At 40.4% G+C, this 13,638-nt stretch overlaps 1 protein-coding gene across 4 annotated transcripts in view; it reads right to left on the reverse strand.

Moving 5' to 3' along the window:
- TMTC1 (transmembrane O-mannosyltransferase targeting cadherins 1) overlaps positions 1–13,638 on the reverse strand; it is a 261,523-nt gene that overhangs the window by 58,946 nt on the left and 188,939 nt on the right. For 3 of the 4 annotated variants that reach the window (XM_024733261.1, XM_024733260.1, XM_024733257.1), the window contains one exon: positions 7,472–7,585. The exons of the other annotated variant lie outside the window; for it this stretch is intronic. In XM_024733261.1, the coding sequence (XP_024589029.1) occupies positions 7,472–7,585 (114 nt within the window). The remainder of the gene's footprint in view (positions 1–7,471; positions 7,586–13,638) is intronic. 4 annotated transcript variants of the gene reach the window in all.

A 13,638-nucleotide genomic window follows, 5' to 3' on the forward strand; every position in this document is an offset into this window, starting at 1 on the left:
GTGCAGGACGTGGAGACCACTGCATGGGGCCCTGATTCTCAGAGCGAGCAGAACGTTCTGAGCACAGGATTACTATGAACTTCCCTGTGGCTGCTGGGTTGAGAACAGACTGAAGGAGGGGAGGAAGGAGAAGTGAAAATGGGGGAAACCAGAGAACACTGCAGTAATCCAGGTGAGAGATGATGGGCAGTGGAGGCGGAGAAAAGGGGTCAGATTGGGGGTGTATTAACAACATTCACCGAGTTTATCATGGCCAGGTATTTAGACACTGCTTTACACCTTGTATGTGAATTATTCCAGCCCTATGAGGTAGGTAACACCACTCTTCTCATTTTAACAAAAAATCTAAATGATATTCTGTTGAACTGTCATATTTACTTATATAAGAAATCATCAATTAAGCCAGTGTAGTGGGTGTTGTCTTATACCACCCAGATACCCCTCAAGTCTGAGGCACTTGACAGCTCACAGCTGAGTTCTTCTCTGGGCATTGCTTTACCCGAGGCTGCTCTTCTCTGCCTGGGGCCAGTGATTGGTTGATAGCGGGTATAAAGGTTCCATCTCTTTCATGACAACTCTGAGGGGCCACCCCATCTCCAGAGCTCCCTAAGGGCTCCTCTGAGCCCCTGAAAATGCACTGTATCTCTCCTTCCCCCCCTGCCCATCTTGCTTCCCTGGCGTTCCAGAGAGCACTCCTTAATGAACTTCCTGCTTGCTAATCTCTGCCTTGGATTTTGTTTCCTGGGGAACCGCAGTGAGGTTTTGAAGTGAAATGGTGGTTTAAGGCAGAAAGAAGAGAAAGCAGATGTTTTTGAATATAAATTATAGAACTTTCATTTTGAAATATAGTCTGTAAGTATGGCCACAATATGACTAAAATTCTAGTTTTCTAAATGAATTCCTAAATCAATTTCTTGGATTTAGTGAATAAAGCTGCTAGACTTAATTAACACAAAATATACATAGTGAGAATATAATTTCATCAACAAAAAGGAACAAACATGATTTCAATTGTGCTACCGGAAAGCATATTTAGACATTTATAAATAAAAGTACCACACCAATGGAAGAACCCCTCTCCACTTGTTAAACTTGGTTAACAAATGGTATTGGAATTTTCAATCTTTCCAGAAATATATGGCAGCTGGTATCTAAGGCCACCTGTAGTCATAAGAGTTATTTTAAATGTTCATTCAAAATAGCCTGGGTAAAGAAGGACTTCTTAAATAATCATTAAATCCTGATTTAAAAAGAAGTTCAAACTCTACCAGTTTTATAGACAACATTTTTCAAAGGAATTATCATAAGCTTATTGATATACTCAGGACATCAATGAGCAGTGGGTTCATTAGACATAGATGTCTTTACACTCTAACGATATGGCTTTCTTCAATAATCATTGTCTTATTACTTCCTTCTCCCACATACACTTATTAGAGTCTAATGGAGTCTCTTTGTAGACTTCCAGTTATCCACACAGGAGGGAATACAAAGAATGAGAGCAGTGGGTACCATTATCATAAAAAGTCTCTATCTTATGCATTAAAAAATTCCAATCAGAAAGATTTTAGCTTCTCCTTTCCCACGAGTTAGCCAATTAAATATCAATTGTAGACTTATTTTGTACAGGAGTTTTAAAAGTACATTTCTTTCCTTTTAGTTATACCAATAAGAAGAGCCTGGTCAGGGACTTCAACCCCACCCCCCACCCATGAATACAGTTTTCTTTCCCTTCAGATTTTCTATTTAAAACATCAACAGCAGATACATTAGGAGTGGACAAGGCCCCTCTAAGGATACCAAGGCTGCCCAAACACACCTGAGTTCCCTCAGGGCAGGGTAATGCATCTCCTACTCAATAGGACTTATGGGAGGGGGGACACCTTAGATGATTTCTGTGTATTTCATGTGAAACCATACCTGTGAAAAGAAAATAGCTATCTGAGTGACTGAGGATCACAGCCCTTTTATAAGGATGAAATCCTGCATGTGGCTGATATCCAACCACCAGGGGCGCATCAGCTAGTCTAGGTATGGCAGGGGCTTACTGTAGAGGCTGGAGGGAAGAGGACATCTAAGTGAACAAATGTTCAGTGAAACATGGGGCATTTTCCTGCTGACAGTGAAGAGACTTTGTTGATCCACCTGAACAAAGGTGAACTCTATTCTCATTCCCAGGTTCCGGGTTCTTGATGACCAGCCCGTATTAACCAACCATTAATTGAGCCTTGCAAGAAATCTAATTATAAGATGAAAAACAATTTCCATGAGACTCTATCACCTATAATGAAGACTCTTTTAAAAGTCTCTTAATTGTGTTATCAGATTTGCAGATGTTCTCTGTTCTCTGTAAAACATATTGGTGGATGCCTATAACATAATAAACCTTCTCTATAAGCCTGGGCCCTTCTGCTCCCTTAAGTTAAGCTACATGACTGCTAAGAGCCAGTTGTTCTTATTAACAGATTTATTCTAGTTGTTTATTGCAATTGCACAATATAATGAAATACCTTGCAAACTGATAAAATATAAAAGTAAAAAAGAGAGCTGTGATTTTTATGAAAACTAAAAAATACTCTGGAAATACTCAAAACAGGGAAGTCACTCAAAAAAATTGCTGTTGAATTCGATGTAAGATTAATTGTAAAAGGCTGGAGGAGAAAAACCAGAAAAATCTCAGATAGCCTGTACATTTTGATTCCACTTTAAAAATGATCACGACAGAAATGAACTGTGGTTGTATTTTTTGCAGATTCTAATCGGTAGACTCTTACTCAAAGAAAAAACTTGGTTTGACATTAGAAGACTTGGTGAATGGACATACACGTAAAATTTTAGGGCACAATAAAACATTCAAGAGTGTGCATGATTTGTTTTATGATTCTTCACTTTTAACTGACTTTTTAAGGTAATCAACAAGCTACCGGCCAAGTACACATTCAATGTCTTCTGCACTTTATTTGGGCAGGGCCACTATCTTTTCTTTTGGGCTTACTGAATGAGTCATTTCATGGGAGTTTCTGTATAGGAAGAGCTGAATGGCTGGGTGGATTTTCTGTTAGGGAACCGCTGACCGAAACCGCCCACCCTGGCCAGGCACATTAATAAGTGCTTGCATGAGTTGTCTCACAACAGGAGGTCCCGATAAGGAACACCGTGCTGCCACCAAAAACTAACCAGGAGAATTCAGGAGGGGCCGAAAGGAGGGAGGGAGGAGATGCCATAGTATGTCCTGCCCACCTCCCAGAAACCCTCATGCTAGAATCCACCTTGGCTGAGAGAGACGCACACCACCAGGAAGGACCCTGAGTCAGACCAAATATGGGCACAAACAAGATGATTGGCCAGAGACAACCTGGAAAGCTAACCCATTACCATAAAACCTAAGACTGCGAGCCACATGGCAGAGCAGTTCTCTTGGGTTCCCTTACCCTGCTGCTCTCTGCCCGGGCGCCCCTTCCCAATAAAGTTTTTTGCCTTGTCAGCACGTGTGTCTCCTCGGACAATTCATTTCTGAGTGTTAGACAAGAGCCCAGTTCCGGACCTGGGAAGGGGCCCCTCTTCCAGTAACATTTCTGCTCCCATCATACGAGGTGAAAATAGTAGAAACCTTGTCTAGAGTAACTCAATGGTCAGAAAGCTGTGAAGGCATATGGTAGCTCCACCAGTGGTGTTCTGATTTTCCAGCATAAACAATCCCAAACTTTATAACACCCTATTAGGTATAAATATGAGAGAGCCACTCCTCAGAGAAAGGAAAGCTTACATTTGTGTTTATGGAGGATTTAAGGAAAGTATTCTGACAACTTTCTTTGACGATTTGGGTCTTAACCTGACTCTGTATCCCCAGCTGCAGCATTTTTCAGGGGAGATGTCCCTTGTGCTACAGAAATATAATACCTGAGGTGCACCAAAATGGAGAAGTCGGTCAGTGGTATTTTTACATTTAAAAAATAGAATAAAGTTAAAAAGCAGAAGAATATTCGTGTCATATATAATTACCAATTTAATATAGTGTTATTTTTAGAACTGTAAGCCAGCCAAAAACATATTGGTATAGATACAACCCTAATGACCAATTTCACCATTGCCTTTGAATCTATACAGTCATTACAATAGGAATGAATAACTGTTGGGGCTGATTTCAGATAATACCACCTTTAATCCTGCATTTCCCTAATCATTCTCTTTATTGCTGTTGCAGACGTGGAGAACATCAAGATACACCAAAGGTGAAGTAGGGTGGAGCAGCTGGGAGGGGAGGAATCCCTGTGTTAGCAACCTCCACAGAGGAGTTATATTCAAGTAAGGGCAGTCTTCCAGTTACATAGGATAAATAATCATCAAAATGATGAATAGTCCCAGTATTTTCCTTTTCTAACACAAAGAGTGACAATTTACTTAAATTAAAAAAAAAAAAAAGAAAGAAAGAAACAGGGCTTCCCTGGTGGCGCAGTGGTTGAGAGTCTGCCTGCCGATGCAGGGGACGCAGGTTCGTGCCCCGGTCTGGGAAGATCCCACATGCCACGGAGCGGCTGGGCCCGTGAGCCATGGCCGCTGAGCCTGCACGTCCGGAGCCTGTGCTCCGCAACGGGAGAGGCCACAACAGTGAGAGGCCCGCGTACCGCAACAAAACAAAACAAAACAAAACAAAAAACACCACATCCATTGAAAATTCACCATGGAGGTATCCATAACAAAAATGATGATACTTTAAATCAGAAATATTTTGAGCCTGGTCTGAGATGATGAAATATTTCACTAATTACTATGCAGTATATTCTTAGCTTTAATTGTCTTTACCCCATTTCTCAAGGACAAGTTTCTTCCACAAGGACAGTTGCTGAAGCAAACATTTACTTTTTTTTTTTTTTTTTTTTTTTTGGGGGCCCGCGGGCCCCTCCCTGTTGTGGCCTCTCCCGTTGCGGAGCACAGGCTCCAGACGCGCAGGCTCAGCGGCCATGGCTCACGGGCCCAGCCGCTCCGCGGCATGTGGGATCTTCCCAGACTGGGGCACGAACCCGTGTCCCCTGCATCAGCAGGCGGACTCTCAACCACTGCGCCACCAGGGAAGCCCCACATTTACTTTTATTGACAGTGGAAGTCCCAACCAGCTACTGTAATTTTGTAAGGTCAGCTGCCAGAGAATTTTGCTTAATTTACACCTTTTCCCCAAGCTGTGCCTTAAGGTCTGCCTTATTTTTCCATTTGAACTTCACAGAAAATAGTCTGTTAGAATGAAACAAATTTTAAAAGATACTGATATACTTCCCTCCAACCAATATTTTTCAGGCAAACTTACTGCTCTTTTCTTCCCTTTAAGAATGCCACCTAAAATCATGAAACACTAATTAATTATTAAAGCCAAAACACACTTTATTTGCTTAAATGTCCCTTGAAGGAACATGCTTTTTTTTTTTTAATTTTTATTTTATATTGAGAATAGTTGATTAACAATGTTGGATTACTTTCAGGAGTACAGAAAAGTGATTCAGTTATACATATACATATATCTATTCTTTTTCAAATTCTTTTCCCATTTAGGTTATTACAGAATATTGAGCAGAGTTCCCTGTGCTATACAATTGGTCCTTGTTGGTTACCCATTTTGAATATAGCAGTGTGTACATGTCAATCCCAAACTCCCAATCTATCCTTCCCCTCCACCCTTCCCTGCTGGTAACCACAGTTCATTGCCTAGGTCTGTGAGTCTGTTTCTGTCTTGTAAATATGTTCATTTGTATCACTTTTTTTTTTTGGCGGGGGGAACATGCCTTTTTAAAAATAACATTTCCTCATTTCAAAAATAATACATGCTCATCGTGGGACTCTGAAGCACAATAGAAAGTATAAAGAAAAAATTAAACCATAATCTCACCAACCAGAGATAAGCACTGGAAATATCTGCATAAACTGGCTTGCAGTGAAAAATATGATTCTTTATTAAATCTTATTGTGTGTCTGTGTGTGTGGTACGAGGGCCTCTCACTGTTGTGGCCTCTCCCGTTGCGGAGCACAGGCTCCGGACGCGCAGGCTCAGCGGCCATGGCTCACGCACAGGCTCAGCGGCCATGGCTCACGGGCGCAGCCGCTCCGCGGCATGTGGGATCCTCCCAGACCGGGGCACGAACCCGTGTCCCCTGCATCGGCAGGCGGACTCTCAACCACTGTGCCACCAGGGAAGACCCTTTATTAAATCTTTAAAAATGTCTTCTATTTCTTAATAAAAACTTCTTTCCTCAATAAAAAGCTTTGTTACAATTATTCCTCTTGAATTTATATTTCTTGTTATCTTTGGAAAAGTATTTAGCAGGGAACTTGATGTGTACAGTTAAAAATTTTTGCCATATTGAATACTAAATAACAGGTCCTAAAGTCTAAAAGATTTGATTGATGAACAACGTACTTAGGTAGAACACTGTTCAAAAGGATAACTTTAAAAATTAGGTCAGTTACTTTAAGAATGACAATTTCAAACTAAGCTTTGAGACAATCTTTAGAGGGAACTTCAGTGAAATGTATGATTTGTTTGGTACACATATTTTAGAGTGTGTCCCAAAGTGAAACAGTATCAGAAAATTCATCCAAATGTGGGACATACTGCAGAGGCATGGAAACCTCTTTGAAAAACTCCTGTGAGCTTCACATTATTCAATAAAGGAGAGGATTTGCCCACATTGGGAGATTCCAAGGCTGTGTTTGCTTATCACGTCTCCACACGTTCCAGGTTAAACACATTTACTATCTGGGATCTCTTAGGGAAGACTACCTTGAAAGTCAGAGTTGCAATTTAAAAGAGTACCTAAGAGCAATGCAGACAGCTGCTGGTAACGCAGACCTTAAATTTGAATTTCCCTTAAAAGTCATCTCTAAAGCCATGTTTGGTATATTCTCTTTCAGTGGATGAGTGTAAGGAGAGTGTCAGGGCTGTTCATATTTTAAATTAAAAAATTTTTTTAAAACATTAGAAAAACATATACTGTATATATATATTTATGTATATACATACCTTATTAATATATTCCCAATATGGTAATCAAGTGTCTTCTCATTTTCCTTCTCTTTAATACAATTATCAGAGTATTTTATTTTATACTCCAATGTCTTTATAGAAACCCTCTTAGATATTTATGTAAAAGGGGGAAGCCTAAGCTGGGAAGAATTCACTGGAGTAAATATCCTGAGAACTTACGAGTATGTTTTTGACAACCAGCTCTTATTGGTCTGTATATGCGTATTCAACTGTGTCACTTCACTGCATAATGTGTAGCAATGGAAATTTTTACAAGAAAACACTAAAAGTTAAAAGCAAGGTAGACTTAGACTCAAACACTGGAGTCCCAGATCTATACCATCTCCAAGGAGATGTTCACTGTCAAGAGAAACAAACAACCCCCCAAATACTGGGAGGGGTGAGTGAAATAAACAAGGGCCTAAGAAACACAACAGCCGACACCCATCTGCTGCTTACTTGAGGGCCGTTCTGTAGTGGTAGATGGCTTCCCTGTTCCGACCCTGGTCCTTCAGGAAATTGGCGTAGTTGTAGTGAACCTTGGCATTGTGGGGCAGAGTCTGAACTCCAGACCTAAAAATTAATAAATTTTAAAAAATGAGTAACAAAGAGTACTGCTTAAGAATGTTGTCAGTTTCTTTCATGTTTTACTCACAGTTTCATGAACCTGTATTTGAAATGTCCATTGCATCCATCAAGGCCAAGTCTTCCAAAATTTGTGGATTATATGAGTTACTGAACATGTTTCTGTGGAAAACAGTGAAGGCTGTGCACAACTGTGTACAACTAAACAAACACGCTAACTGCACGTGAAGCAGAGGTGGCAGAATGTGGTAAGAGATGAGTCTTTGGGGGAACAACCCGGCATGCTCAGGTTAATTCAGTTTTTTCCTTCCTTCCTTCATTTATAGCCTTCATTTTTAAAAAAAAAAAAAAAATTGAGATTGTCTATAAAAATAAATCATCACAAGAGGAATGACTGTAGACTGACTTCCCTACTAAGGTTTACTGGAGATAAACATTTCCCATGTACTAAACTGGGGCTAATTAAAAAAAAAAATACAGGTATGATTATTCTACAAGTTGCAGATAAGGAAAGGAGGTTTTGCTCAGAAAGGTTAAAAACTCTGCTTAAGTGGTGAGTCTGTTAGTGTGCTCCAGCTGGTAAAATAGAATACCTGGGGAGCCCCAGAGGGTAACACTGAAGCTTTGAAGATGACACAAGGAGGAAGACACGCTGTCGTTTGTAACTGCCTCACAAAGTCACCCTGCACGAGATCAGATAGCTGGTAACTGGCAGGGAAGGGATTCTGACCCAAGGACTTTGCTCCTAGAGTCCCTGTTCCCTCACCTGCAGGGAGATGGTGGCAGGGGAGTGGTGAAGGTAGATGGGTTTGGGGGCTGTCTGGAAAGAAAACTCCTGGAACCTACATGGGTTAAACGCTGGAGTGGGGCAGGTGATGACAGAGAGGAAGCAGAAATGATAACAACCTAGTTTCCGGCAACTGAACTTTAAATGCACTTCCTCTTCTAGGTGACATATTTTCATTTAATTTTTAATTCAAAGGTAAGAACACTAGGAGAACTCCATACAAATTAAACCTGTTAGGATAATACGTCAGGGTATTGTAAACTTTGTTGAATTTTTGTTGAAATAACAGCCCCTTAACGTTATAAACCAAGAAAAAAAGTGTTTTTAATTCAAAAAGAAATAAATTAAAATGTTCAAAGGCAAAAAAAAAAAAAAGCCCAGTCCCTTAGGACCAGCAAAGACTGTTCCACTTAAAATCCACTGGCCAAGTGGTTGAGGAACTCTCCAGAGGAGAGAATTTACAGGGAGTGTGGGCAGCTAGCAACCAACCCAAGGGCAGCATCACGTGACAGCAGCAGACTTCAACTTACACAGAGCTGTTATGGTGATGTCAAATGCACGGCAGTAGCTAGGATGTTTTGTTGTGTGTGGGGTGTGGCTGGAAACAGATGGGCTGTAAATCTGTATTAACAGCAGTTAGACCCCAGATCCTCTTCCCCACCAGGCACATCCAGGTGACTATTTCCTCTATTCTTTCCCCATCCCAGCAAAAGGCAGGACGTTTACTCTCTAGAAAAGTTGAGTCAGAGAGATCAGGAACAACAGGTACAGTTGAGGGCCAGAAGAGCTGTACCTCCAAGGTAGATTAAGTGAAAATATATATTCTGAACAGTGGAATCTCCCTCACCCCATTATACCCATGTAAAACTCTGCATACTGGAAGCCAGGATTGGACTCCGCGGAGGAGATTGGAGGAATCCTCTCACTGGAAACCACTAACCCAAGACAGAAGATTTACAAATGCTGCCATTTGGATGCCAGTGAAATCATCAATCTCCTTCAATTACCTTATGGTGAAGCTCACCAGCTAACACACAAAGCTAGAATTTTAATATAACATTTCAGATGGATATTACCCAAAGTACATTAGGTCATGGGGGCAGGACCAAGTTCAGAGTGATAGTAATGGCTTTTTAAAAAATCCAATTTCTATACAGGAAAGTGTCTGATTTTTCTATGCAGAACTAAATAGTGCATAGTACAGGGAGATTTTAAAGTAACTTTGATTTCAGCATAGATATAACTGGCATATTTATTGGAATTGATCCTCCCTTCTGTGTGATTAGCATAGTTGCTCTACTATGTTTCACCCGAGTTCAGCCTGTGGAAAAGCGTCCTTGCTAAGATGAGGGCATTGTTCAGTGATGGCAGGATGGAAGTAATAATATTTGTAGCAGGCAAGCAGGCATGGGTGGAGTAACTGAAATCCTAAGAACACACTGCTTTTCCCATTGTTGTTTTTGACCTTTATGTTCTCTCTGTGATATTTTACTGCTATGTTTTTCCAGTCTCTCATTTTACAACAAACAGTTTGTGAAAAAAAGAAAATAAACAATTGACCAAAGACGAAAGTTTCCAGGTCACTCTGACTGGCCAAGCTGCTCCCTCCTTCCGGGGTCAGCCTCATCAGTTTGCTTTTGGGATGCTGTGATTGAGTCGTCCCAACTGTCTTAACAGAACGTGCAGCCTTACACATATTTACTCCATAAGGAAATGTGGGATTCATAAGTTATGGGACTGGATCCCAAATCCTATTAATAACTACAACAAGGATTATGAATTAAGGTCTCCCTTTGAACTCAGGATCTTAATCCATGCACTTTGCATTTCTCCCTCACACCTCTCGTTTGCAGAGGACTTGAAAAATCACAGCGATATCAAGCCACTTCTATCAGGTATCTCTCCAAGTTTGTAGAACATCAGTTTGTTTTGTTGGCATTACTGGAACAATAGGTCAGGAGAATCACCCCCCAAATTCCTGATTAGAAAACAAACATTTAAAAAAAAATGTTCAGCCAGAGGTTAACAGGAAAGGAAAGTAAGAATTTATGGCTCTCCTCAATTGTGACCCTGTTTAACCTGAGGTTTCCAATGCCACAATCAGGTTAGCCAGTGCTTATGGAGGCTCATTTTGAATCAAGTGCTGAGCTAAGCATCCATTTCCATGGGCTATCTCCTCTCACCCTTTCAACAACCTATCCGATGGGTAGTATTACTGTACCTCCCATATGATGAGGAAATTGAAGCTCAGAGAGATTAAGACCATTTTCTAAGGTTACAGACTGAGTAAGTAGTTGAGCAGAGATTTCAACCAAGATCAATATAAGGTCAGAATCGTTCCTGAAGTTGGTCAACGTTTGATAAACCAAAAAGGTACCGCAAGATACTAGAAACATTAGAATTTCACTGGTAAACAAACTATGGCCTGATGGGCCACAGACATATCAATGTGTTTACCTTTTTACATAGATGTCTTTGGCCTCTTTCCCGAGACAATGGCAGAGCAGCTGCAAAAGAGACCATAGGGCCCACAAAGCCTCAAATATTTACAGTCTGGCCTTTACGAAGGAATTTGCCAATCCCTGGTTTATGTTCTCTGCCCTGGGAGGTCTGCTTATCTCTCTGGCTCAGCAATTCAGAGAGGAGGAAAGAGAAATGTATTTCCTACAGGGAGGGAAGAAGACCTAAGCCATAAATTCTTAACTGGTGGTCCACGGATCACTTAAGTAGTTCATGAATGGGATTAAGAGAGACCCCAAACTGGATGCAAAAGAAAACATGCTGTCTTTGTCTTTCTAAGTATTTTGAAGATTTGGGGGCATGGGAAGAAAAGATTTCATCAAATTGTGTTATTTTGGTACCAAAATATAAAAGTCTGGGCTGTCACTAGAAGCTATGCACTTACCCTCTCCTCAGGTTAGATAGCAGAATAATCTCCTGTTCTGAGAACTAAAGAAAATGTACCTTGCAGCTATGATTATGAACATCTCTCATTCTGTCTCTGTCTGTCTCTGTCTCTCTGTCTTTCTCTGTTTATACTGGAATTAGCTTAAGTTAGAAAACATAAAGCAAAACACAGATGTGGTGAAGTATATGTATTCTTTGGCTTTTACATCGGATTTGGGTTCAAACCTGACACCTCCTTTTCACAGCGATTTCGTCTTGGACAAACTACTCTCTCTCTGAGCCTCTGATGAGACACAAGTGCTGGGTTCTTGTGCTTTTGTGTGTGAGGTTTTTGCCAATAAAAGTACAAAGCTGTGAGGGGGAACTTCCATCTGTATCTCCTAAAAATACATCACTCAGTGGGATCTTTTTTGTGACAGGAGGCCTCAGCTGGAAACCCTGGAATTTGACTGAAATTTGGATTGTTTCTAACACAAAGGTCTGTCCTAAGATACTCTGTAAGATTGTTCATACTGCCAAGCACAACCACTCCATATAATTAGAGAGGCCTCAACGAGACCATATGACCTAGGATGGTCAATGGGTTGACAGTCTGGAACAGAGGAGAAAACAGAAACAGGGCCTCTGTCAAGGACATCACCTCATCTATAACTACTGCAACTTCTTCTTAGTTGGCCAGCTCTTGGTTTTGGCCATTATGGTTAATTTAGGCTTTCCTTATCCTTCCAGACTGAGCTCAGGTCTACAAGAGAATGGTCCTTGAAGGCTTGGGTTGGTCCCAGTCACCTGCCTGCACTTACACAGCACCCTGCTCTGCCTCTGTCTACCACCTGCTACATTACATTAAAATGTGTACATGTGTCTGACTCCCATCCAGACTTCAGGCTCCTCTAGTGTCTCGTCCCACGCCCTGCTCTCTCATGTCCTAGAACACAGTGCAGAGCAATAATAGGAAAGCCTTACACAGTGTTTATCATACTGCCCTATGCATCTTTCACATACTCCTTTATTCTTATAGTACATCCAGAAGATAGACACTATCATTATTCGAAATTTTTAAAGTTTTTCCTTTTTTAAAATTTATTTTTTAATTGAAGTATAGCTGATTTACAATGTTGTGTTCGTTTCAGGTGTACAGCAAATTGATTCAATTATACATATATACGTATATGTATATATATATACTCTTTTTCAGATTCTTTTCCATTATGGTTTATCACAGGATATTGAATATAGTTCCCTGTGCTATATAGTACAACCTTGTTGGTTATCTATTTTATATATAGTAGTGTGTATATGTTCATCCCAAACTCCTAAATTTTAAAATAAAGGAACTAAGGCATGGAGTGGTTAAGTAACTCACCCACGATCACACAGCTATTAAACGGTAGAACTTGGAGGAAAGCCAGAAAACCTAATTCCAGACCCCACACCAGCCACTAATCCTATCTTGCCTCAAAGATTCTTGGTAAATGTTCAACTGATTTGAACATTACTCAGGAAAGATGAATACATATAAGCATCCGGTCTTGAAGGAAAAAGAATAAACTTAAAGCCTCAGATACTTAAAAGTTTCCCCAGGACATAAATAAATTATAACAGGAAAAGTTTTCTAAAAATTATTGATAGCTTTGATTTGCACCTTACACAAAATTCCATTTGATCACCAAAGGCCTCTCAAGACACAAAGTCTCTTTAAGCACATATGTGGAATGCCTGTGTTTTAGTAATCAACTGTTCACTTCCTACATGCTTCCATCTAAAAAACCAGAAGCCTCTGCATGCAAGGTCAATGAGCTTTTTGTTTTTCTGTTTTCCTTTTTTTTTAAATTGCTGGCATCAGCTGTACAGGGTTTGAACACTAACTTGTTATCCTTGAGATAAAATGCTGTCTGCCAAAATCCTTCCTCAGAGTTGCACTGATTAAGCAGTAAACATCATTAGAAAATACAATCAATCTTAGTACCTTTATTCAAGGAAAGGATTTAACACGGGGCAGAACCATTTTAAAGTTTCTCATAAAAGCACTGACTATTGAAAGTGAAAGAAAAAATGAATCAAGCCAACAGAAACCAGGAGGAAGTTATATTCCTGAACTTCCATGCCCCTGTGTTTACAGAATGACCTCAGCAGTGGGCAGTAAGAGGGAACAAGTCCATTGTAGTCTGTGAGAACTGCACTGAGGTCGGGGGTATGACAGGGACGGAACAGAATCGGAAGCCTAAAAGTGATATACAATTCCTAGAAAAAACCCCACAGGGCAACAGGTCCCTATAGTATCCCCTGAAGTAATGATGGTGACAATGATAATGATATAGTAACAGTAAATAAACTGATAAGATGTGCA

Source organism: Neophocaena asiaeorientalis, unplaced genomic scaffold, assembly GCF_003031525.2.
Source record: "Neophocaena asiaeorientalis asiaeorientalis breed wild unplaced genomic scaffold, Neophocaena_asiaeorientalis_V1.1 scaffold150, whole genome shotgun sequence".
Lineage (NCBI taxonomy): Eukaryota > Metazoa > Chordata > Mammalia > Artiodactyla > Phocoenidae > Neophocaena > Neophocaena asiaeorientalis.